The sequence below is a fragment of the Serinus canaria genome, chromosome 14 (assembly GCF_022539315.1).
Source record: "Serinus canaria isolate serCan28SL12 chromosome 14, serCan2020, whole genome shotgun sequence".
Taxonomy (NCBI): Eukaryota; Metazoa; Chordata; class Aves; order Passeriformes; family Fringillidae; genus Serinus; species Serinus canaria.
Window position 1 is genome coordinate 2,790,178 of NC_066328.1, and position 24,089 is coordinate 2,814,266.

A 24,089-nucleotide genomic window follows, 5' to 3' on the forward strand; every position below is an offset into this window, starting at 1 on the left:
AAGAAGAGATGGCTGAGAAGGGAGCTCATCAATGGCCATCATCTGCTGGGAGGTTTCAGAGGATGGACCAGGCTCTGCGCTGTGGTGTCCAGCAACATGACAAGAGGCAATGGGCAAAAACTGATGAAGTTCCACCTGAATATGAGGAAGAACCTCCCTCTGCAGTGACTGAGCACTGGAACAGATTGTTCAGAGAGGCTGTGGGAGTCTCCCCCACAGGAGGTAATTCAGAACCATCTGAACACAATTCTGTGAAATCTGCTCTAGGACAACCCTGCTTGAGCAGGGAGGTTGGACCAGATAACCCACTGTGGTCTCTTCCAAACTGACCCATTCTGTGATTCCAAGAATTTGGCAGCATAAAATCTCAAGAGAAACACCCAGATAAGTAGAAGGCTCTGTCTAACATTCAGAAGATAATGTATCTCAAATCAGTTATACAAAGTCATCCAACATTACCAATTCTTGCAATTCTGGCTTAAGAAACACTGCAGAAACTCTGACAGAACACCATTTATTGGAGATTGCTCAAAAATATTTTATGCTGCAAACGTTCACAAGAACTGGAAAGGCTGAGCATCCTGCACAGTGACAAAGTAACTGAAAGGACAGTGAGAATGATCTTGGTCATGGCCTATTCAGACATCCCCCCCACCCCAAGCCTCTCTCCCAGAAGAGCCCAAGAGCAGCAGTGCTGCAGGCACGGGTGGCTGTCCCCCAGGAGTTACTTACACGCTGCTGTCTGTCAGGGACATGGTGTCGGCGTCGCTGGACATGCTCTGCTGCTCGCTGTCGTTGGCACTGGTGGCTGGTGCCAAAGCATAGCCCGTGTTGACATAGTAGGGGTTAACAGGCTCTCTCCACGAGCCATGCCTGTGAGAGAAAAATGACAGTCGAGTTAGAAGGACACAACCTTGACCAGGCTCTGCATCACCAGGCAGAAGGACTCTGCCTGGAGCCCCAGCCTCAATGATGGGCTGTGCTCACACTAAGTTGCACTGACACAGCCATGAACAGTTTGACTGATAACTGGAAGAGAAATGGAATTCATGGAGTAATGAAGATGACACTGTTAGAGATAAGGGAGGGAATGAGAGTGTATGGAAGAAGTCCTGTTTCGATGGAATCCATAGGCTAGGATATAGGGTTTATGGAATAGGGTTTATAGAATCCATAGGCTAGCTGCTTAGCATTGTCATTCTATGAGAATCTAAAAGCAATACCTAGACAGTAATACAGCATTTTTCTTAGTCAAAATAGGATTCTGCTCTTCCAGCAGGGAGAGATGTGTAACAGAGCTCACCCATTCTACGCTTACTTTAACATCCCTCTAACACATTTGCAGAGGGAACGAGGTGAAGCAAGAAACAGCTGCTGCTCATAGCACAGTACCTAAAAACAACCTTCAGTGTTGCACTGAGGTACATTGGACACTTGCAAATTCCACCAGGAAGAACCACCTAATCACACCAGCTGCTCCAGGGACAGTCTACTCAGGGATCTATGAAAGCTTTGCACACAACCCATGCCTTGTTATTCAAGTACACATGCAGGCCAGCCTCCTTCTCTTCAGCAAAAGGGAGGCTGTCTGTAGGAGCTAACCTGGGAAATGAGTTCTTGCTCAGGAAGAGACCTGATGGTGAAGCAGCCCGTGAACCAAGCAGGCACAAATTCCTTCATGCTCACTCTGCCACCAGCATAGAAAAGCCACTGCTGCCAACGTGCCTTCAGCTCTGCCACCCTGCAGGACAGACAGGCCATGCAGGCATCTTGTTCTCCTGCAAGTTATTTTGTAATGTGCCAGATGAAGGAACAAACTGAAATATTCACATGAACCAAAGAGCACTTAATCCCCTGCTCTCCCTGCTTGCCCCTCTGCATGAAGAGCAGCATTTTTAAGATATCTTGAAGCTGATGAATTCCTGAGTTTTCCAAGCTCTGAAAATCAGAGTCCTGCTTCAGTTCAGATGAAGAAGTTAGTCCACATCATCCTTTATTTAGTAACTCAGTAATTTGCAAACACCCTGTGCAAACATCTCCATGGAGGGCACATCATGCAATGTGTGCTTCCCTGTTCTGCCAAGAAAAGTGATTCTGGTTCTACTGTAGTGGTTAAAATGCTACAGAGGACAAGAAAACAGCCCCTCCCCCAATGAGTTTACATTTAGACAAGACAAGGAAACCCATGAGAAACACACAAATGGAGGGACCAGAGGTGAGAAGACACCAGCAAAGGGGAAAGCTGGCAGTTTGTATATATCTGTAAGGACTATAAATGCAGGACAGGCACTGCAGGAACTGGGACTGGCATTTAAGGCAGATGTTTTTGGATGCTGTTATGTAAAATATGGCACACGGTGTACCAGGATGGAAGCATTTCCAAAATATTTTAAAACCTGAACTGGACAGGGTGACAGCCTTCAGCTAATGCATTGCTCACCCAGCTCCTATTCACCTGCTCTTTGGGTCCTCAGCATACAACCTGCTTTCCTTGTAATTCAAGGGATCATGGATATTCACTGGTCACTAGGAAAAATCATATTGTTTCAGGTCCATTATGGGGTCAGTTAGAAACAAATTAGTCCCCTACTCTCAGAAAGAGAAAACTGCTGTGTGCCACAAACCAACCAAAACAACAAACTCCTTCTCCTTGGATGATGAAGCTTAGCATAGTTGCAGAATGGTGCAAAGAGCAAAACTGATTCAAAACTGAGCTAGCTGAGGCTTTTCATGGCTGTTTGACAGAAGGGAGCCTTGTGAGGTTTCTCCATGCTTGGGTACAATACAGAGTCAGTTGGGGATGAGCACAGGGATGCCTTGGGATGGTGAATCACCACAGACACCTTCTAGCATGCAAACTTTCTGTCAGTTGCTGCAGATGTGCACTGGAGCAAACTCATTTCTATATTCCATCAGATTTCTGAACAGCTTTCTAGGGCAAGTACTGGAAATAATTGGAACAAGTTCACCCTAAAAAGCAAGGGATAATAAGAGAAAACCTTACCAGCCCCCTTCAGCCGCTCTCCCTGTGCAGAACGGTCAGTTCTGAACATTAAATGAAAGCTGTGCAGTGCAACCCTCCTGTCAAATCCAACATGACAGCAGTGTGATGGAGGCTGAGACAACCTCTTAAATTGAGGCAGGAATGATGGATAGCTCAGGCCTTCCCTGAGGGCAAAGACAAGGATGATTTTTGGACAATCCAATTAAAATACAGCACCAACTTCTAGTGGACCTTTCGCCAGGACTCTCTGCAAGAGGCATGGATTATTCTAGCAGTACACTAAGAAAGCACTCAAATACACAGAATAAAATGCACAGGGCAATCAATTTCTCCTTTGTATCTGTTGATACAAAGACAGAGCAGCAGAGAGCACCTGAAGAGGTTGCTGGGTGTGCAACTGTGATGGGTGAAGGAACCAAGAGTGAGCAGATGGGTCCTGGGAGGTCCCTGACACCTCTGGAGGAGTTGGAATGGCTGGGCTCTCCCACAATACTCCCCAGCTGTGGTCTTCTCACTGAGAATGCAGGTTTGGTCACAACTGTTGTATTTAGCTAAAATTACACACTTAAGCATGTATACAACAGGGATTACTTCCATTTTAGCTCTGCCTCTAATACATCAATGCAAATGTAAACTTTTGGTAAGCGTAAGGAGATGGAAAGGGTATAGGATTTCAAAGCAATCATAACAGGTTACATTACTTTTGAGGAATCCATCTGTATTCAATCCTTCTCCTAATGTTCTCTCTCCCTGACAACTCTCTTCAGCTGGCTCGTATCACTATTTGAATGTTTTGTGCCGTGCCTCTGAAGAACGCTTTCAACATCTATTAGGAGGAAAACATTAAAGGAACATGGAGTCTAACAAAAAAAACTGGTCACTTCTGATCTGGGAGGGGAGGCTGCTTTAAAAGGTATTCAGGCACCCTCAGAGCGATTTGAAATGTCAGCTAAAAACCTCACATACTGAGCTCTATGCACTGATAAGGGCGATAAAAGGAAAGGTGAGCATTTAAAGTTAGACTTCACAAAAGTTCCTGCAGCCTTCCAGAATTTTATTTCATTTTTTAAGACAGGAAGAGCAACGAGCATTTTTGAAATGAACACAGAACATTTAATACATTGCAGAAATAAAGCTGCATGTCTCTTCTGCAGCTCTCAGTTGCTCAACCCTCAAAATAATCACATAGGGAACAATTATAACAGAGATCACAGAGACCCGAGTAAGTCAGCCTGACCAGCTGCCTTTTCTTTGCATAAAGCCCTCTGCTGATCACTGCACATTCTGGTAATGCTGACAAGGGCCTAAACTGCTGTAGAAAAACAGCAGGAATTTCCTTAAGGCTTCCTTTTACCTGTTCTGGGTGTATTTTGCATATTGCCTCGGCTGCATCCCATCCATCTCCAGATTTCTCACTCCTGTGACCAAGCAACCAGCACTAGGGACCTCAGCACCATCAGATCTTGGAGTCTCAATGCAAGCAAGCAGACAGAAGAGGTCCTCTTCAGTACTCTTGCTCTATGTGGAGTTCTCACTGCATCTCAAGTTCCTAAGGGCATCCTTTTCCTTCCAGCCTGGGAACCCCAGTCTCTCTCAAACAACTTCTCCTAATGGCTATTTCAATTTTAAATCAAAGATGCAAAGTCCCCAACATTTGCCAAACATGCTACTCTGCTCTATGCAAAAACCCCAGGGCTGGTGTGCTCTGGGGAAGAGTTGCATCACCTTCAGCACCCACAGTGGGAGGAAGAGCTCACTGATCCCGCCTCCAAAGCCAAATCCAAGTGGCACTCCCTTTGGTTCTCACCAGCTATGTACCTCCTTCACCCATGTTCTTCATCAAGCATGGGAAAAAAACCACGAAGGCAAGAAGAAAACTTCCTTGAAGATGAAAAGCCTCTAGGCAACTAATTTCTGTAGAATTTAAATTTCCACTGGAGGGAATAAGTTGCACAACACTCTACTGGCAGGTCTGAGAGCCATGGTCTTCCCAAGCCTGCTAGCAGTTCCAGCATGGCTGGAACAGCTCCCAGTTTAACAGGGAAGATGATCAATCCAAAGTTTTCATTGCTACCACCTTCTCCAGCTCCAGCACTAAATTTTTATGGCACTGACATTTTCTGGAAGAAAATTTTTCCTCAAAAGAACTGAAGCTGTGATAGAATCCAGGCAGGCCTCATTTTGCAAGGGTGCCCCACCTCCCTGATCCAGAAACTCCAAAATCCCTGGTGGCATGGGAAGCTCCTCCAAACCCCTGCACTACCAAGGAAGCAGCTGTTTGAGACACAGTATTAGCAGATCTAAGAGATAAAAACTCATGAAGCTGACAACCATAAAACTCCAATGCATTCTCCCTAAACAGCTCTTGCAGAAGTTTTCCTCCCATGCCATAGTCTGAAGCTTTGATCACCAGAGCTTTGGTGAGCAGCTCATTTTCAACATGGGAGAAATCTCATTTTCCAGATGCCATAACCACCTGAACTTCATGAGTCACCACGGAAAGTTCTGAGCTGCAGGAGTTCTGGAGATGCTGGCAAATCCCACAGAAGGACACCCCAAAATGGGCTCTGCAGAAACTCCAGATGTCTCACCACAGCTGATGGCAGGTGGAGGAGCTGAGATGCCCTCCCTCCTGTGGTGAGCAACCCTACAGCAGGACACAATTCCTCCTTTCCTCTTCTGGTGGGTGTTGTTTGGGCTGAAGGATGGTGCCCCAAGACCACAGACCAGGGCTGCAGCTCAATGGGACCCAACTACTCATTCTGTGCTCCCACCCTGGCTTTTCACACCAACTTCTGAAAAATTAGCTCAAGCTTTTGCAGTCCTGTGTTTCTGAAGATGACTACTTCTAGGAAACCAGCACTAGGCATTACTCTTATTTGGTGTCCCTGGTCATTTTGCATTTGTGACTGGGAGGATGCAGTCCAATGCTGAGACATCCTTCCAGCTCATTATTTTGACATGCTCCATTTACTCAGTGTGGAAAAAAAAATCATTTAAAAAGTTACTTACTTCCACGCAAGAAACAAAAAGTCCTTCTAGAATCACAGGTTGCTGAGTCTCCAGCTAGCCACTTACTTCCAAAACTTATATCTACCAACAAGCAGGTGACTGTCATATCCTTCATGCAGCTCCACATTTCAATATCACAACAAGTCAATCAAATGAAAAGCTGCACATCTTGGTTTATGATGCAGGAGCTGAAGCAAAGACCTTCAGCATATTAAAGCAGCACGTGCTGACAGGAGTGTTCCAGCAGTAGGGTCTCCTTTAAAACAAGGGATTACAACAGCATCCACCACAGAGTCCAGCTTACAAGATTACATTAATCCACCACCTGAACAGAAAAGCCTGTTTCCAGTCTGTGGTACCAACAACTACCACAGAAGTTGTATTGTACAGCTTCTCCCAAACCGTTATCATGGGGACGTTTTGGAACTAAGAACAAAAAGTCTATGAAGATGCAAAGCTGAAAACCTTCACTCCTGACTGGATTTGATCTATGCTAAAGATGCAAAGGTGGCTCAAGAGGTTAAAATTGGGGATTTACCTGATAATCTGATTGCAGATTGTTGGGGCTGCTCCACTTAACACTCTTCCCAATTACTCTGGGTACTCAGACGCCGCTGTGCATCTCAACTTTATCACTGCCAATGTCAGGCTAATCACATGTGTTCCAGGCAAGGGCAGCTTCTTCAAAGATCACATCAATTCTGGACAAGTTAATCTGTTCTTTGAGGTCTCCAGATGGCTCTTGCCAAGAAAGTTCACTTCCAGCTCTGCAGCCGGCAAGCGCAGCGGCCCCAGCGCTCTGCAGAGCATTACAAAGGAACCAGATCAAAGTTGTGTCTTACAAAAAAATGAAATCTGAAGTTTGAAAAGCAACAGCAGCCTGTCACTTGTAGGCTTAAAGACGACTTCTGCATGCTCCAGCTATCAGGGAATTTATGATTACAGTCTGGCTTTTAAAAGCTGATGAAAAAAATGACGCTCTTTAGCACTCCTTGCCTTTGCAAATCTGTATCTTCTTCCCTGCGTATTCATCCTCCCACACCAGAGGAAGAAGGGAAATAAATAAAAATGTAACTAAAAGTACAGATAAGGGCTCTTCTTTTTTCTTCTAAGGCACTCAACTCCATTTTAGGACTACATGGAGATTATTTTATGGGAAGCTTCAGCAATTATTGTGAAGTATTAAAGCACAGTTACAAAAGCTAAATCCAAGATTTACCAGACTGAGTTTCCAGTTTCTAACTCCTTTGCATTTACCAAGGACATGATACTTCTCAGGCAGGACTAATTTACAGAGGATGCATTAATTGCAACCAGTAATTAAGATCATAGGATACAGCAAGGTGGGAGTGAGGATCTAGGAAGTTGAAATACAGGAAATAAAATGTTTGCCTTAGGAGGCAAATAAGGACTAGATAGGCTAAATATTGTGGCTGTACTGCCCTATCGCCACCCTAACCTTCTTAGGAAAAGCTTTCAGACAACAGGATGAAACCACTGTGTTCCAAGGAAACTGCAGAACAAGTCCCTCAAGATTTCATCTGACTGTGCATCTCCAAAACAGCCCTCCCAGCTCCTCCTTCCCAATGGAGGGCGAGGCTGTGCTCACTCATCGCCCCAATGTAATAAAGGATTTTGTCCTCTAGTTACAGATTTAAAATCAAAACTGCAAAAATCTGAGTGGGACAAACAATAAAAGCAAGTCCTCCCTGAAAACAATGCATGTCTTCCCTAGAATAAGACCACAAACCTCATTCATTTAATAGCTCAAAGCACAAGATATTCATTAAAATGAAAAAGAAAAAAAATGGGCAACACAATGTCTGCACAACAGTTTACAGGACAATTGGATCATCTTCCTGAAATAAAGCAAATGTTGCAGAACATTCTGTTCCATATCTAATAATAACAGGTATCTGCCTAGATTAATTTCAATATATTAGCCTGAGCTTATACCATAACATAGTGGTTTTGTTTGGTTTTTTAAATGATGACATGATTCATATGAATCTTTATCCATCATGAAATGCTGACAATATTAGGGACATTTTCTATAAAATATACAGGACATTTGGCTGCATTAATTGCAACTGAACAAGAGTCTCACTGCTTTAGAGCAGCCAGGCTGCGTCAGCCATCCAAAAGCTGCTGTAGTGACCTGAGAAGCTACAAAAGAAGGGCAAACCCCGGAATGTGTATGCATTTTGGATATCCAGGGTACACTGCTGCAACCCATGAGCCACGCTCACCTCCACGTCCTGGCCTCTGCCAGACAACACATCACAGGAGACCTGTTCTTAATATTTTATTGGAAGGGACAGAATCAAGCTTGTGCAGGGATGTGATGAACATCCAAGCAGGTTAACCCCTGAAACGAGTGGGACCTGACTCTTCATCCCTGATTTTTTGACCCTCCAAATGTGCTGTCCCTGGGGTACCAGAATTGCTAGCACGGACACAGGTAGAGAGGGCTGATAATGCAGTCTCCTTTCCCCTGCTTAAACTGAGAGCTGGGGAAAATTCAACAAGAGGCTGATTGGCAAGAGCTCTCCACTCTGCTAATTGGCCTCTCAGACTGAATTGACATCTCTGTTTAATACAAGTGATTTCATATATATACATATATATGTGTGGTTAAGTGGATGAACACACAGAGCAGGCATTTCAGACAGCATTTCAGTGCCAGCTCCCTGCTCTCTGCTTTCCTTGGTGACTGTCCCAGGTAAATCTGGGCTGATGGAGAGGGGAACCACTTTGCAAAGTGCTGTGGGGGTCTTTGCATGGGCCTCTCTGCTTTTAGCCCCACGGTTTCCCTTTCCTGGGAAGGCAGGCGGAGCAGCTGGGAGACACAAAGGAGGTCCAGAGGAAACAATCCTTCCCAGAAGGAGCCACCATGTCACAGATGGAGTAACAGCAGTGAACCTCCAGCCGTTCAGAGCCCTCCACGCCATGCCAAGGCAGCTCAGTCCCTGCCTGCAGCCCGGGCTGTGCTCCCTGTGCGGATGGAACGGGCAGCCCGAAGCTCTCCCGGCATTCCAGCCCGGCTGTGCCGACACCCACGCATGGCGGCTCCCGGCCCCGAGCAACCCCCTCGCCCGCACCGAGGGCCTTCGTGGAACAAATTACTTCCAAATGCCTGGCTCTGAGGCACAGGGAAAGAGGGAAGCCCAGGTTTGTACCTGGGTCTGCTCACAACACAAAGAAGGCAGCAGCTCCACTTAAAAACACAACTGCCTGCAAACTATCAAATTAATCCCAGGATTTCAACAGCTTTTCTTCATTATTTTTTGTCTCAACCAAACCACAAATTTACTTAATGACTAAACCAGGCGAACGAGTACTTTGTTTTCCAGACAGCAGGAACGTTTCTAACGGGATCCAGGTTTTCAGAACACACGCTTACCCGACGTCAGGCAAGGAGGGAGAGGTTCCATTGCTGAGATGTGTTTAATGCTTTTTTTAACTCCCCCAAACCTGCCAGCACCGTGGTTGGGGCATCTCCGAGCCCTGAGCCCGAGCAGAGGCACTGAGTGGGGTGAGGAGGAATACAATAAGAACACTGTGTTCCAGGAATGACTGAATAAAGGCAAGAGCATGCTTTTGGCCAGCAGGATTCAGCACTGTAACTCCGTCTGCCACTTTTCTTCTCTGTCTGAAGCAACGTTGTTTGTCCACGCTTCTCTGAAATGGAAAGTATTTCCTCTTGCCTGCTTGTTCCAAGGAAAGAGCTGAGGAGGCCTGGTATAACCAGGCAGAACTGGGGATTCTCCAGTGACTTGACTCTTCTTTGCCAAAATTTCTGCTCAACAAGAAAGAAATTACAAGCAGATTTCTCTGCAAGTTCAGTAACTTAAGACCAAGGTCTGTAGAATGAGTAAGTTTTTGGATGGAAACAAAGCATTCAGCTTTGGCCAATGACTCCAGATCATTCCCTGCCTTCCTACATACCTACAGAGCTTCTGGTGCTTTCAAAAGGTACAAAAGAGCAGGGACATACACAGATACATAGACCACACTGAGGAATGGGAGCCACTGAAATCCAAGGGCTAAATAAGACCATGGGTGCTCAGTCCTTCCTTGGACCACCTAAGTTTTTCAGGAGGGCATCAACCCTAGCACTGCAATCCATTGTTGTATTGCTTTCAGGGATAAATTTCCCAATACTTCAATCACAACAGTGGCATTGCAGATGGCTGAAATGAAAGGGGAAGATATGCAGCTCAGGGGGGCTCTGTTTTACAAGGACTACTCACAGCTTTGACATTAAACCGCCTGCCTGTACCACTGGGCCATGTAACATAAGCTGAGCTGCACGACCACAGATTTGCTAGCCTCACTTGAATTCCCCTCAAAACAATGGTATGAAACTCAATACTCGTTACCAATTCATTGCCAACAAACTTGGAATTTTAATGAAATTACAAATCTGGATGGCAGAGGAAACCAGCTGAGGTAGTATTCTGAATGCCTATGAGGCACCTAACTCAGCACCTCAAAACCACTCAGCTTTGCTCATGAAGACCTTTGATGAAGCCCTGCTAATGATGAGGTGGGCAGAATTAGCAGTAATCCTGCACTAAATAGAAGACTTTATTTCACTGATTAAGGTCTGGCTCACAAGGCACATGAAGAGAAGGGGTCTGCCTCCAAGCAGAGTTGCTCGCTGGTGTCTTAACTCTTACAGAAATGATCCAAGAAACTTCTCCCATTGAACAAGAACCTTTGAGGTGAGTGAACTCTGACCTCAGCTGTTAACAAAACCAAAACCATGGAGGGCTGGCAAGACCTGGCAGAGATAAAGCTGAGAGTCAAGATTTAATAATGCTCCCAGAGGGGAGATTCAGCTGATTAGAAGCATCCTAATCTTTTCTCTCAGTGTATATTAAAGGTCAAGAAGTGGGATCAGATATTGGCAGCACATGAAAAAACAACTCAGTCGAGCAAAAGACCTTCACAAAGATGTTTCATACCTTTGCATTAAAAATTCCTGCAAAGTCTTATTTAACTTTACTTCCCTCCAGGGAACACATTAAAGTTTAAAGTCAAGAGACCATTAGATTGGGACAGAAAAGAAGTACCCCTGCAGAAGACTTCTGCCTCCAATCAGTACTTTATAATGAGCAAGAGTTCATAAGCATCAGCTGATTGCAACCATGAGAGATAAGTAGGTCTCAGAAGTACAACACCACAAAACAGAGCTTCTCTAGCAGTGCTCTGGAGTCTCACAGGCTCCCCAAATGGGGTCATTAAAGGATACTTGTTGGATGTTAACAAACGGCAGGCTGTATCAACAACAACATACTGGCAAACTGCAAAAAGCTTTTAAACTTGCTCTGTTATTTATTGCTCAGCTCCCAAGAGATATCAGCATCACAACAAAAGTATAAATCCTAACTCAGTCTCCTGGTCACTACTGGGAGCTCGTAATCTGACTTTTCCTTCCCAGCTCAAGCTGACCTGGCCAACATAATGCAGGGGCTGGGGCAAGAGGAGGGTGGACTGTCATGTTGTCCTTCTGACAAGGTCTATTAGAGGTTGACAGCAATGACAAATCCTCAGAAGAACTGTAATAACAACCACCAGAAGGAATGTAAAACACAGAAACTGTGTTTAAGGGAGACAGATGCTGTTAAAAAGGGTATTTCCTTTTCTAGAGATACTTATTTTATTTCTTTTTTAAGAGTTTAGCAGACTAGCAGGAAACAACTCGCTGTTGTCCCTGGAAAATAGGCATACAGAGGGAAGACAGTCTGGTGAAGCTGCGACAAACAACCCTCCTTTCAAACAAAGATTAAAGTAACTTTTCCTTAGATGGTGAGCATGAAGTAGTCTTTCATAGTTCTAGTTTTGGGACAGTCACCAAACCTTGCATCTCCAGCCAGACCTGGAAGCCAAACCATCAATCGCTGCATCAAAGTCACACAAAGTCATATTTAAAAAGGAAGAATGAAGTCAGTGGACTCAGTTCCCCATTTCTCCTGGCTGTTCTTTTACAAATGGATCTAAATTTGGTGTCTGACTGGCAATCCAAGAGCAAAAAATTTCAGAGCAGTAAGAAAGATGGAGGAGACCAGCATCCAAAGGGAGCCAGAGCATGTGGCTCAATGATCCCTGTTTACTGGGAATTCCTTGACTGTAACTCCAAGGTTGTGTGCTGGACATGCTCTGCTGCTGAGGGTGACACATCTCCAGAGGCATTCTAAATAATCCAAGGTGCAAGAACCAGCTCACCTCATTGAAACATATATTAAAATGTTGAGAAAATCAGCTGAAGGAGGAAGAGAGGGGAAAAAAATTAAAAATAAAAGAGTTGCTCATAGACAAATTGCACAGGAACTCACAGGGCATTCCTGAGACACAGCAATACCAAAGGGTCCAGCTAAACTCCAGACCCGGGGGGAGGTGAAACACCTTTAAGTGTTTGGGAGGTTGATACTTGTGGTCCATTCCCTTATGAGGTTGGCCACTGCTTGGGCAGATCCTGTCCTTGTTTTTCCTGGGGGCGATTCACAGCAAGTGAAACTTCACTTCAAGAACTGTGCTGGGGTTTGTTGTTTTTTTTTTGCCTTCAAGATTTTTTCTGTTTTGGTTCTCATCCATTGGAACAGGCAGATATATGGGCTTTTACCTTTATTGCACAAATTCTACAGTATCTTTTCATCTGGTATGCATTATTGTGGTATATATATGAAGTACCATGTCCACTCCAAGTGCTATAAAAGAACTGTTTGAAGCCTTGTTCCATTCCTGTTTATCTTTATACAATTAAAACCAGTTGACAGCTCCACATAGGAAGAACAAATGACAATGCAAGCAATGTGCTTTTTGTTCTAAACTAATTAACCACTGTTCAGATAAAAGATGACTATATTTGGTTTTTACCTCAGTTTCTTAAAGACAGAATGCTAGATGAGCAAACTGTGTGTGTTCCATTGATGCCTTTTTAATCCCTCCAGAAATTCTGAGTACAAGGCACTTGCTGACACCCAACCAAATTCAATGTGGGAGGGAGGCTCTAGAGACACTGTGATAATTAGTGAAAATTGGGAAGTATGGAGAGACTCTTAAGTGCTCTGAATAACTGATCTCAGCAGAAAACCTGCATGGAAAGAAGACCTTACAATCACTTCAAATGCTCCAGCTGACAACTCCCCAGACACTGAACACAGCATAGGACCATTGCAAAAGCCACATTTTTGTAGCCCCAGAGGTGAGACCTGGTTTAGTTCTGCATTTTGGATGGCAGTGTGTGGGCCTACAATCACTCTCAGTTGACATGATGTGCTGCTGACACCATTTTCTTCTTCTACAGCAGGAGCAGAGCACTGGAGCATGTCTGACCCACTGCCACATTGCAATCATCCCACGTGCCATAACCAGAAATGAAATTCCAGAGATGAAGGGAAAGGCTGTTTTCTGTGTATGGCCTGGAGCACAAGAGCTGTCAAACACTGGAGCCCATCTGTGTGACACAAACCCACCATCTGTTACTGAGTGCATGTGGGCCACACCATACAGACAGAATTGCACTGACCAGGCAGGTACTACAGGAATGCATCATTGCTCTAGATGTTTTCTCCTTAAGACAGCAGGAAAAAGCAATCTGTAAGTAGGAAAAAAATGTATCTTCTGCTCAAAACATATCTCTTCTGCTCATGTATCTCATCTCCTCTCTGGATTCATATCCTTATTTTTCCCCCCTCTTTGTACTTTAACACCACCCAAATCTTATGCTGAGTGCTGCACTACTCACTTTGCTGGAGATTCCTCTTGGCAATTTCCACAAATGTATCTTGTATTTATTTGTGCTGCTGCTCTGGAGGGAGGAATAGCCATTATTCTCTAATGCACAAAAAGCCAACTGCAATGCTGAAACTGTCACAACTTTCTCAAGACGTGGGTGCTCAATTTGAAATGTTCTGAGCCTAACACTCAGTGTTTTTAAAGACTTCTGCCTTGATGCATGCTCAGCACATCAGCAAGTCTGATCTGGGTCTCAAGTAGCAGACAGAAAGCTGAGGCACACACAGTGACCCTCTCCCAGGGAGAAGAGCTGTCTTGCAGCATTGCTCTGGCAAAAGCCAGCACAGAAGTACCTCTGTTTTCCTGCTTGCATCTTCTGTCTCTGCTGCTACAGGGCCTTTCAATGATACAAGAAGCAATGCAGATGTCCTGTGCACTTTTCTTCCTACCTGCTCGGCTGGCTCCTCTGGTTCAAGCCACCCTATGCATGGACAAAGCAAGAAGGCTGAAGTACAGGCAGTTTCAGCTACGGCACCCAAAAGCTCTGGGAGGGATTGGAAAACCCCTTCCCAGTTCCAACACCCCGTGCAGTTTGTCTCTTGCTAGCTTCCAACACCACCTGCTCACTGCTGGAGGAACCCCCCCTCTTCACCTCCTCCCCATCTCTGCACAAAAAGCCTTTTTTTTTTTTTTTGTGAGCTCCTTTTCTGGAGGCTGTGAGAAGAGAGAGAGCTGGCTCACCTAACAATGAGTGCTGAAGGCTCCATGATCAGCAGCAGCAGGAATTGCAGTTTCCTGTCTCTGAAGTCTTAGCCATGAGCACCATCACAGTAAATACACTTTTTGGATACTCTAACTGCCAAAATTTTAAACCATCTTCTATAGAGCTTGTGCCACTTCACAAGCTTATAATTCAGTCATATTGAATAAATTCTCACATGGATGGCAAAATACACGTTTAAGCTGCCAGAATCCCTCCCACCTCCAGCAACCCACTTGCCAAACCCCTGCTTCAAAGTGGGAAAACTGGAAGGTTATCAATGTAAAGTAAATTGTAAGACTCTGACATGAACAAAACAACGTAATTTCCTCCCCCTCTGTTTTTAATAAAATTTGCCAAAATAATTCAGCCTGAGGCAGAATCTCAGCATGGAAGAACACCAAACAACACAGTCTGATAAAGATATGAGCAACTCCAACAAAGTTCTATATAATGGGGAATGCTGGGCAACCATGACTACAGCCAGTGCTGCCAGCTCTGCCTATAGCATAAATGAGCAATATTATAACATCCCCATTTATCCCCTCTCCAAAACTACGAGTAAGTCTGGAATATGACTCATAATATCCTTGGCACACATTCTGATCACAAAGTTGATGAAAGCACCCGTCCCTGAACTCATGTATGAAAACTGTAGATGAATTAATCACAACATGCAGGAGCTTGTGACACCAATGTCTGTCTGAGCCTGCACAAGTGCAGCTGCAGTGGTGGGACTCCTGTGTGACACGATGTGACAGCAAAGTGACACTGCTGCCAACCTTTGCTGCTGGTACTTTGTCACATCCAGGGAAGAGAGGACAGTATTTGCCAGTGGTTTTTATTCTAGCAATGACCTTCCTGGGCTCTGTGTACATCCACAGGGTAATGTAAAACTCACACTGTAAGGCAGTGAAGAGGCTGCTCTGTTGTGTGTGTGTGTTGTTAACATTCAATGGCATCATCTCCTTGCTTGAGATGATAACAGATATATGTGTATTTTGCAGCTTTTAGCAAATAATAAAGGAATTTATGAATTCCACTGTTGGTGACTTAGTGAACCATGGATTCTCCATGGGCAGGATCACTCTGTTCCTTTCCTGTGAGCAGTAGGGTGACTGCCTGGTGGGATTGCCTACCTCAGCCTAGGTGAGCAGAGTAATTTATCACACTGCTTTATCCAGAAGTAAGGAAGAGGACTTCCCCAAACAGCTAACCTTTCCTAACACTAACCTTGCAAATCCTCCTCCTCCCTGCAGGCTGTATTATCTGGGAAAAGTTAGGGAACTTTGGAGCCAAGAAATATCTGCATAATTCCTTGACTGGGGCCAACCTCAGGAGATGAGAAGGCCATGCATGTCTGCAAGAAGCTGAGCCTGGAACATGCAAGAATAATCCTTTTCTACTGCTGGAAATGCAGTTGCACTCAAAAAAAATGTTTTGGGTATTTTGTTTTCTGCTGCAAACAGAGAAGAAGCAGGGCCACAATAACTCTCAATGACTTGGGCTTCATTTATGGGGAGAATTCCATTGCAGAGGAAGACTTGTGTCCTGCTGGTAGTTTAGGGCAAGTTCACAAAGTGACAAAACTCTGACCTTCAGTAAAGATGTGGTAAGAATCCAGGAGACTGAATATACCCCTAGAACTATGCCTGCTCAGCTCCTCACCCCAGAGAGAAGACATTTCCATCAGTCCCAAAGAGGAACCATCAGCAGGAGAGGATGTGTTGGAGATCATTAGAGCTGATTCCATCAGCAGGAGAGGATGTGTTGGAGATCATTAGACCCTACAAAATCTGATCCTGATCAACACTTTCTCAAGTGACAAGAACTAGCAGGGCAAGGTCACCTGTCTGGCTGAAATTCAGCCCAGGAGTACTGGCTGAACAGCAGTAAGGGAGAGGGCTCTTCAAACTTAAGTCTAAAACATGTGGAACTTTTAGTTCTAGAGCAAGAAAAGATTTTGACCCAGTTTCAGATTTTAAGTCCATCTCCTAAACAAAAGCAGCTGAAGTTTAAATGAGCCAATTCTGCAGATCATTATGTTGCTATTACACAATTCCTTCTAATCCCTGAAGTGTGGAAGATGTGCCAACGCCAGCCCAGGCACATCTTTGTCATTTCAGCTGGACTTCCATCCTTTCCACTAAAGATTTTGTTCTACTAAACCATTCCTGATGAATGCCAGCACTAAAATCTCCCAAATATTTATTGCAATTTCTTTGGCCACGCTATCACAAGTGCCTAAATTCCCCTTCTCAGTTGGAGAGCTATCTAGACCAGAGGTCTCCAAATCTTTCAGCCAAATAAATATCACAAAGGCTCACGAGCCCTGTGAGTAGTAAGGCAGAGATTGTTTGTGCTACAAAAGGAACAAAAATGACCAGCCATCCCCTGCTGGCTATTCTCCTCCCCCAAGAACTTGGTCTAATCCCCTCTACCCTAGAGTCCTTAAAAACAATGTGCCAAGGAGTGGGAGCAACTGCTCTGCATACTGATTCCCTGCAGCTTGGACATAGCCTGTGGAGGACCACAGCCAGCCAACTGCTGAGAGCAGCCCTCTCTGAGATGCTGTGCTAAGGAAGAGGTTGCTTTTCATCCCTCTGTCTTAGGGACTGCCCAAAGAAGCTGTCAGGATGGCTGCAGCTCTCCTGGGATCATAAAAGAGCAGAGCACTCCCCACATTGTCTTTGTGTCTCCTAAGCCCAGCAGGTAAAAGGGCTGTGGAGCCCATAGCCACTTGCTGTGACAGTCCAAGAAGCAACCTGGGCTCATCCAAACATTCTGGGGAGAGGAGGATGCAGTCCAAGGAGAACACTCCTATTTCTCTTCCAGTGGCTGCTGACACAGCACCCTTTAGGTGAGGAGGTGCACACACTCACTGATGAGCCATGCAGGGAGCAAGTGCCTGAGGTGCCAGGGGAAAGGGGGAAGATGAGCCAGAAACATGGGCTTATGGCCATCCCTGTGTCCTCCAGTGTGCCAAGGCCAAACCTGGAAGCACTGCTATATGTAAAAGAAGCCACAGTTGAGAAGGTAACATTATAAAACTATAAAAATAAGGTTTTACTGCTGCTGACTAGCTGGGACATGCAGAACATATGTTGCAGGGAACATAGCATGATTTTATTAGCAAACACAAAGCCATTCATGCCGAGTGGCCCAAACAGGGTGGGTTGAATTAAGAGAACAATAGCAGTTCATCAGATGGCCCTTTCTTTCACATATGTGTTCAACTTATTGTGCTAGCAAATACTTAAAGCGACTTGGAAATACATTTTCATTCAAAGAGACTCATGTTATTAACAAATTAGCCTGAAATCAAAATAATTCAGAAAGTAACCTATTCCTGATGCATTAAATGACTAACTGAAAACCATTAGCACTCAGGCAACCTCCTTATTTTGGGAACTTTGTGACCAAGGGACTATTTGCCTGGTTTAGCCCAAGCCAGCACTTTGCAGCTCTCCTGAGACTGAATAGGATGGTCTTTCAGCAGTGAAGACAGTGAGTGCTGCATCACTGCCCAAGTGAGTGGGTCACAAGAGAGCTGTGCAGCCCTTGAGCTGTCCAGGGGAAGATGTGCTCAGGCTCAGAGCAATCTGAAAGGTAAAATCCTGCTGCATCAGAGGCTGACGCTAACCACATTTCCAATTTGATCATGGATGCCAGTTCCCCAAATAAGAAAACAATAGACACCAAAGAGGAAAAGTGGAAACTGCTGCTTGGGGAAGCTTGCCATGCCTTGCTGGCTGGAAGTGTGCTGGGACCAAATCCTGCTGTAGCTGGGCTGGGGCTGAGCACACCAAGGCAGCCTGCAGGGAGGGCAAGGCTGGCTGCTGGAACTGCCTGCTGGCCCATCTGCCCCCTCCCTGCTTCCTCTCCAGTATGCACAGCATTTGTGCTGCTCACTCACTCCAGGGTGGGAGGGAGGAGAAGGGCTGGGACAAACCTGGAGATGGGCTTAGGAAGGACAGACTTCAGAAGTGACAGGGGGCTCTGGTTCTGACTGTCCTGCGGTGAGCACTCTTGCAGTGACAAGCATCTAGAGTTGCCTCAGTCTTGTTTTGTGTCCATTTTTAAAACTTTTTGCAAAAAAGTTTGCTGCAGTTTGCTGGTTTAGGAACAACCTACCAACTTAAATTACAGATTTGCCACAGGACACCATACAAATGATAAGGCAGCACTGCCCTGGCTCAACCTTTGTCAAAGAATTCCTAATCTTCTCCAAGATTAGATTTTTGTTCTTAACTGCCAGTAGACTACAGGGGGCCAGCCCACAAACACAAATTAATTACATCAGCTGTAATTCACACCTCTGGATGTGTTTGTTCAGTGCTTTTTCATAAGGCAGTTGGGGTGAAAAAATCTAATAGCATATCACATTGAACTATAGATTTCTGTTGTGGAAGGAGCACAACATGGTTAGGGTTTATACCCCAACAGGTGAATTCAAGCAGACAGTTTATTTCTGTGGTGGACTGTGTCCATCAACTTGCAGAGTTTAACCAGACACCTCTAAGATCTGCAACAACAGCAATAAGACAGCCATAAAGAAAGCTCATCATCATCATCATCATCATCATCCTCAGTGTGTAGCCCAGAATTCAGTCCCTGTCAAACACAAGGGCTCAGAGACACAGGAGCTTCCCAGCCACTTCTGAGGGATGTCCCTGCCCACCATCCAACCGCACCAAAGCAAAGTTGAAACATCACCAAAGAAGATGCTGTTCCTCAAGGGCTGGAAAATCCCCCAACTAACACAAGTCCCAGCATTTCCCCTTCTCAGCTGAACAAGCACGGGCCTCGAAACACCAGCACTGTGCAAACAACACAGAAGTGTTTTGGCTTGGGCAACCTTTGCAGCCCTTGAGGTGAGGAACACAGGGCTGCTGGTGAGTCTGTGGAGAGCCAGCTTGGTGTCCCACTGCACCCAGAGGTGACAGACCTGTGTGTAGGGCAAGGCTGGATAAGTCATTCCTAGTGCCTAGCACCCCGCAGGGACACTGGGAAAGCCATGGTCAATCCTACATTGGTGCAAGAACAATGTCATTTCCCTATAATTCACCAGAAAAAACCTGCTGAGTGCCTTGGTTTGCTCAGAGAAAAATTCCCCACTGCACAGGGTGATGGCTGAGCAAGGAGGAAGACCCGGCCATGCCTGAGCAGTCCAGGTTAGTCCTGCCTAACCCACACTGTGGCAACATCCAAAGGGAAAACTCCATGCTTCTGTCCTCTCCTAATTCCTTCCTGCTCCTCCATCCTGGGGACTACAGACAGAGGAAACCACCAGCAGCCCAGTGATGGATGGGCAAAACTTTGATGAGTATCAGATGATCAGCACCCGGAGGCTGATGGGGAAGATAGTGGCCCCAAGCTCATCCTGCTGGAATGGCCCATCAGAAATGCCCTGGCTTTCTGCTTCCCAGCAAACAGGGTGGCAGGGGCAGGATGGGGTAGGGGAGCACAGGTTTTAGGCATTTTTAGTTCAGTATTCCTACAGCAAACACATGCCACACAAGAACAACTTCCAATCCAATTAGAAAATGAAAAAAACCAACCAAACACTAAAGGACTAATTGCTTAAGATAAAACCACCTTATCTCCCAAATGATTTCCCTGACCTTCTGATGCATGGCAGTTCTCCTCTGAATAAAAACGTGAACTATTTACTTAGGGTGGGATTTTCATGAGGGCCTGTAGGTGTGTCAAGGCAAGGTCAGTAAGGAGAGAGGATTTCTTTTTGTTTTAATTTTTTTTATGGCCAACAGGTACTGCTTGGAAAAGCCAGAAAAGCTACAAAGGAAATGTCCAGGTCCTCAGATCACCCTCTTGGTGTACAAAAGAAGTCAGAAACTGAAAGTCAAACACAGGCTGAGAGCAAATGTTCCAAGTTAAATATGTTAATCAATTAGATAATTGGAATAAAAATCCTGCTCAGCGCCCCTGAAAAGGCCAGGAGACATTAGTGAGGGAAGACATGACAAAACTGCAGAGAGGACAAGTGTCCTCCGTGGACATAACTGATGTTATATTGTGGTGAAGCACTAAGACATTTCAGAAAAGAAATATTCTTTCTTCAATTTAGCATTTTTACAATCAAGCAGAGAAATGCAGCTTCCAGGCTTAACATCAGAGGCATCTCCTGGGCCCCCATGAGAATCAGATCTACTCCTTCCTGCTTATCCTCAAGAAATAAACAGTTTGCAACAGCCACGTGGGTCCTTCAGACCTTCCAAAAGTGAGCTGCTTTCGACAGAGGGGTTGGTTTGGGATGGCAAAGCCCTCCAGGTGTGCAGGGATCCTGCAGCACCAAGCCTGAGCAAGGACAGTGACCACCCCTGCCAACAGACCTGCCTGTGGACCACGGCAGCTACAACAACACCACGATGCTGATGCAAACCCAAACTTCCTTTGCATAGCCTGGAAAGAATCCCAGCAATTTCAACGCCAGGGCAGACTCCCTGCCTGCCATCTCCCATGGATTTTCAGCACAGCTCCTTGAGGCTGCCAAATGCCACCTCCATGCAGTGTACAAGTGAGTTATTCCAAACATTTTCAGCCCATGTTGTTGTGTGCTGAGGTAGAGCTGGGCGTGAAGAAAGCATTCATTGAGTTAACTCTGTTTTACTCGGCAAGTGGAACAAATTTCATCACCCCCTACAAGTCCATTCTGTTTTCTATTTATACCGCAGCCATTTGGTGCAGGACTCAGGAGCAGCAGGAACAGGTGATGTAATGCACTGTACAAACAGCATTCTGTTCATACAGTGGGAAAATAAAGTGCATTCCCTTGGTTTCTTTGATCACACTTAAAACAATCAGATTAGAAGGCACAGATAACCCAATACATGCTGGAGATGAAAGGACTCTGGAGAAATAAATCACCCAAAGTTAGATATTAAGCAAGATTTCTCTCTCAACAATCAACTTATCTGCAGAGAGAGGAGGAATGACCATGTGGTTTCAAAATCCTGCCAGGCATTTTATTTATTTTTATAATACCATAAAGCTACTCCACCCACTTTTTCAGAATGAACGTTGCATTACACAACACATCAAAGGGACTTTATGGCCTAAATTAAGCAATAAAATAGTTGAGATTGTGCGTTATGCTGAAAATTGGCCTGCTCCTGGTGCCTGGGAGATGGGAGGTGAACACCACATGTTCAGAGCACCTGAAGAAAGCTTGGGGCAGTGTGGCCTGAGGTACTGAAGTGTGTGGCACTTGCATTTAATAGCCCAAAGTGAAGTTTGAGGCTCTTGGTGCCTGTTGTAACCCTCTCTTGCTTAGGGGACAATACCAGCTCAAGAATGGCGTGGGCCAGCACTGCAAGCATGAAGACCTGGGACATTAAGAGGATATGGTCCTTCACATCCACAACCTTTAAGGTTTGGTTTATAGTCAAAGTTCTCTTGGAAGATGTGGACTTCATGGATTTGGTTCCTCACACTGACAGCCAGCCATGCCTTGGGAAAGGAGATGGGAAAATCCAAAGGAAAGGTGGTGGTGTGGCTGAAGCACTTCTGCACTTCTCACCATCTGGGTACCTCCTGCCTCTCCCACCTTGATCAAAATGACAAAAAAATTTGAAATAATTAAAGCCTCTCTTAAAACATTTTCTGGCTCATGTGCATTTTGAATTAAAAAATAACCAGAAGCTGGAATACATAAGAGTGGTGTGTTGGTGCTAAGGGTTTATTTTCCAGGTCTGCTTCACTGCCCTTACAAAAGCGAGGTGAGAAATGAGAGGATATCAAGAGAGGAGAAAGCTGGCAGATCCCATCACTCCAGAGCAGAGAAGAGACTAGGCAGAGTTTCCATTGGAACAGCTTGGGAGGCACAAGAAAAGTCAACTTGCAAGGACTCATGAGCTGGCAGTCCCACACAGCCCAGTGCATGTGTGTCCTTTCCTTCCTGTTCCCAAAACAGGGTTCGAAAAAAAAAAGGGGGGGAAAGAAGTTTAATTAGTTTGGGCCCTATCATGATTTTCTGTGGCCTGACTCATAGCGTTTGATCTCCCAAGGCTGGTGAGAGGTGTTTGAGCCTGCCCTCAGAGCCCCTGGCGCTCCAGCCAAGCACCAACAATGACTAGACAGACTTGAGGGCCACTCCTTCCATCTATCAATAGAGTCACTGTTGGGCAAGCTGACTCACTGCTTTCCCTGAGAACTGTTCGGCACCGGATCACCATCAAAAGAGCAAAACTAAAATAATTCTCTGTTTGCAGACAGCTAATTTAGCAAGAAGATGGATTTTATTTTAAGGTTTTGTTTTCAGGAGGTTCCTCCAAAGAAAGCTTGTGCTGCTGCTTTTGTATGGCAGAATTGGCCAGGAGCTCCTGGAGGGCACACTCAAGTGGCTTTCACTTTTCAGTCATGCTCTAAAGGCACAGTGAGGAGGATGCTGAAACCCACAGACTGCGTGTAAGGAAAACACACATACATAAAAGCTCTGGGAACCCCAGGTAGAGAAGCAGAGCTGTTCAGAAACCAGCCTGCCTTGGCACAGCACCTTCCAGGCCTGCAGTGGGCAAGGAGAGGGCTTCTAATTTCCCTTTGTGTCTCTGGAACCCCTTACACAGAACGTAGAGCCCTAGCCTGGATGTGTCAGTCTATGTTACATCTCCCTGCGCCGCTCCCCAGTGCTGCACTGGGTCAACACAGCCAAGCCCAGGTGGAGATAAAGGAGAGGTGAACATACCTGGTTCTATTCCTGCTGTAAAACACAAAACCCACCCAGAACTTCAAAGAATTTCCCAGTAAGTTCCCAGACTCATTTAAGTTCAATTAAGTAATAACGTTTAATGTCCCTGCCAGGACAGATGCAGCTTGGGAAGATGACGACAACAAAAGCCTGAGCATGACTGTGCATGGCACAGAGCCAGTGAGACAAGAGTTTAGACCTTGGTTGTGTGGCATATCCCCCAAGCCCAGGTTACCCCAGGATCCAAGACGTTCCCACACATGCCCTCATCCTAGAGGAATGCTGCCACAGTTGGGTCAAGGGCAGCCAAGCAGCAGTGGGACACGAGGACCAACTCCCTGAACAGAGATGTCCCACTGGGATCAGACATGCCTTTAGTCTGCAGCAGACCAAGGTTTAGTACAACCATATTCTCTACATCCAGGTACCATCCCATGCCAACAAGGATTGGGATTCTCTGTCTCTATCAGCTTCCTTCAGGCTGCTAAGCTTTAATTAACCGACTTCTCTAAGGATTCATGAACATCAGCAAGCTCTGCAATTTCTTCTAATTAACTACATTTAAGAAGTTAATTCTAAATCAGTCTATTCCTCCTGAAACTTCATGCAATATGACTGAATAAAGAGATGCCACTACCATGCTAAGAAGACAGCAGCTCTCTGAAGACAGTTTTAGGAAAGCACAAGCCAGACTTCTGCACAACAACAATAAAGATGGCATTTAAGGTTTCCAGGTTCTTTGAAGGACTCCAGGACGTTACAGGAGAGACCAGTCCCATACCAAACAAGTCATCTGATGCAATTAGAAGTTGTGGTGGAGTCCCCAAACTTATCTCAATCAGACACTCTTGATTTCCTGTTTG

At 45.3% G+C, this 24,089-nt stretch overlaps 1 protein-coding gene across 3 annotated transcripts in view; it reads right to left on the reverse strand.

The window, feature by feature from the left end:
- Nucleotides 1-24,089, reverse strand: part of AXIN1 (axin 1) — a 78,689-nt gene that overhangs the window by 31,649 nt on the left and 22,951 nt on the right. For all 3 annotated transcript variants that reach the window (XM_050979953.1, XM_050979954.1, XM_030229795.2), the window contains one exon: nucleotides 733-873. In XM_050979953.1, the coding sequence (XP_050835910.1) occupies nucleotides 733-873 (141 nt within the window). The remainder of the gene's footprint in view (nucleotides 1-732; nucleotides 874-24,089) is intronic.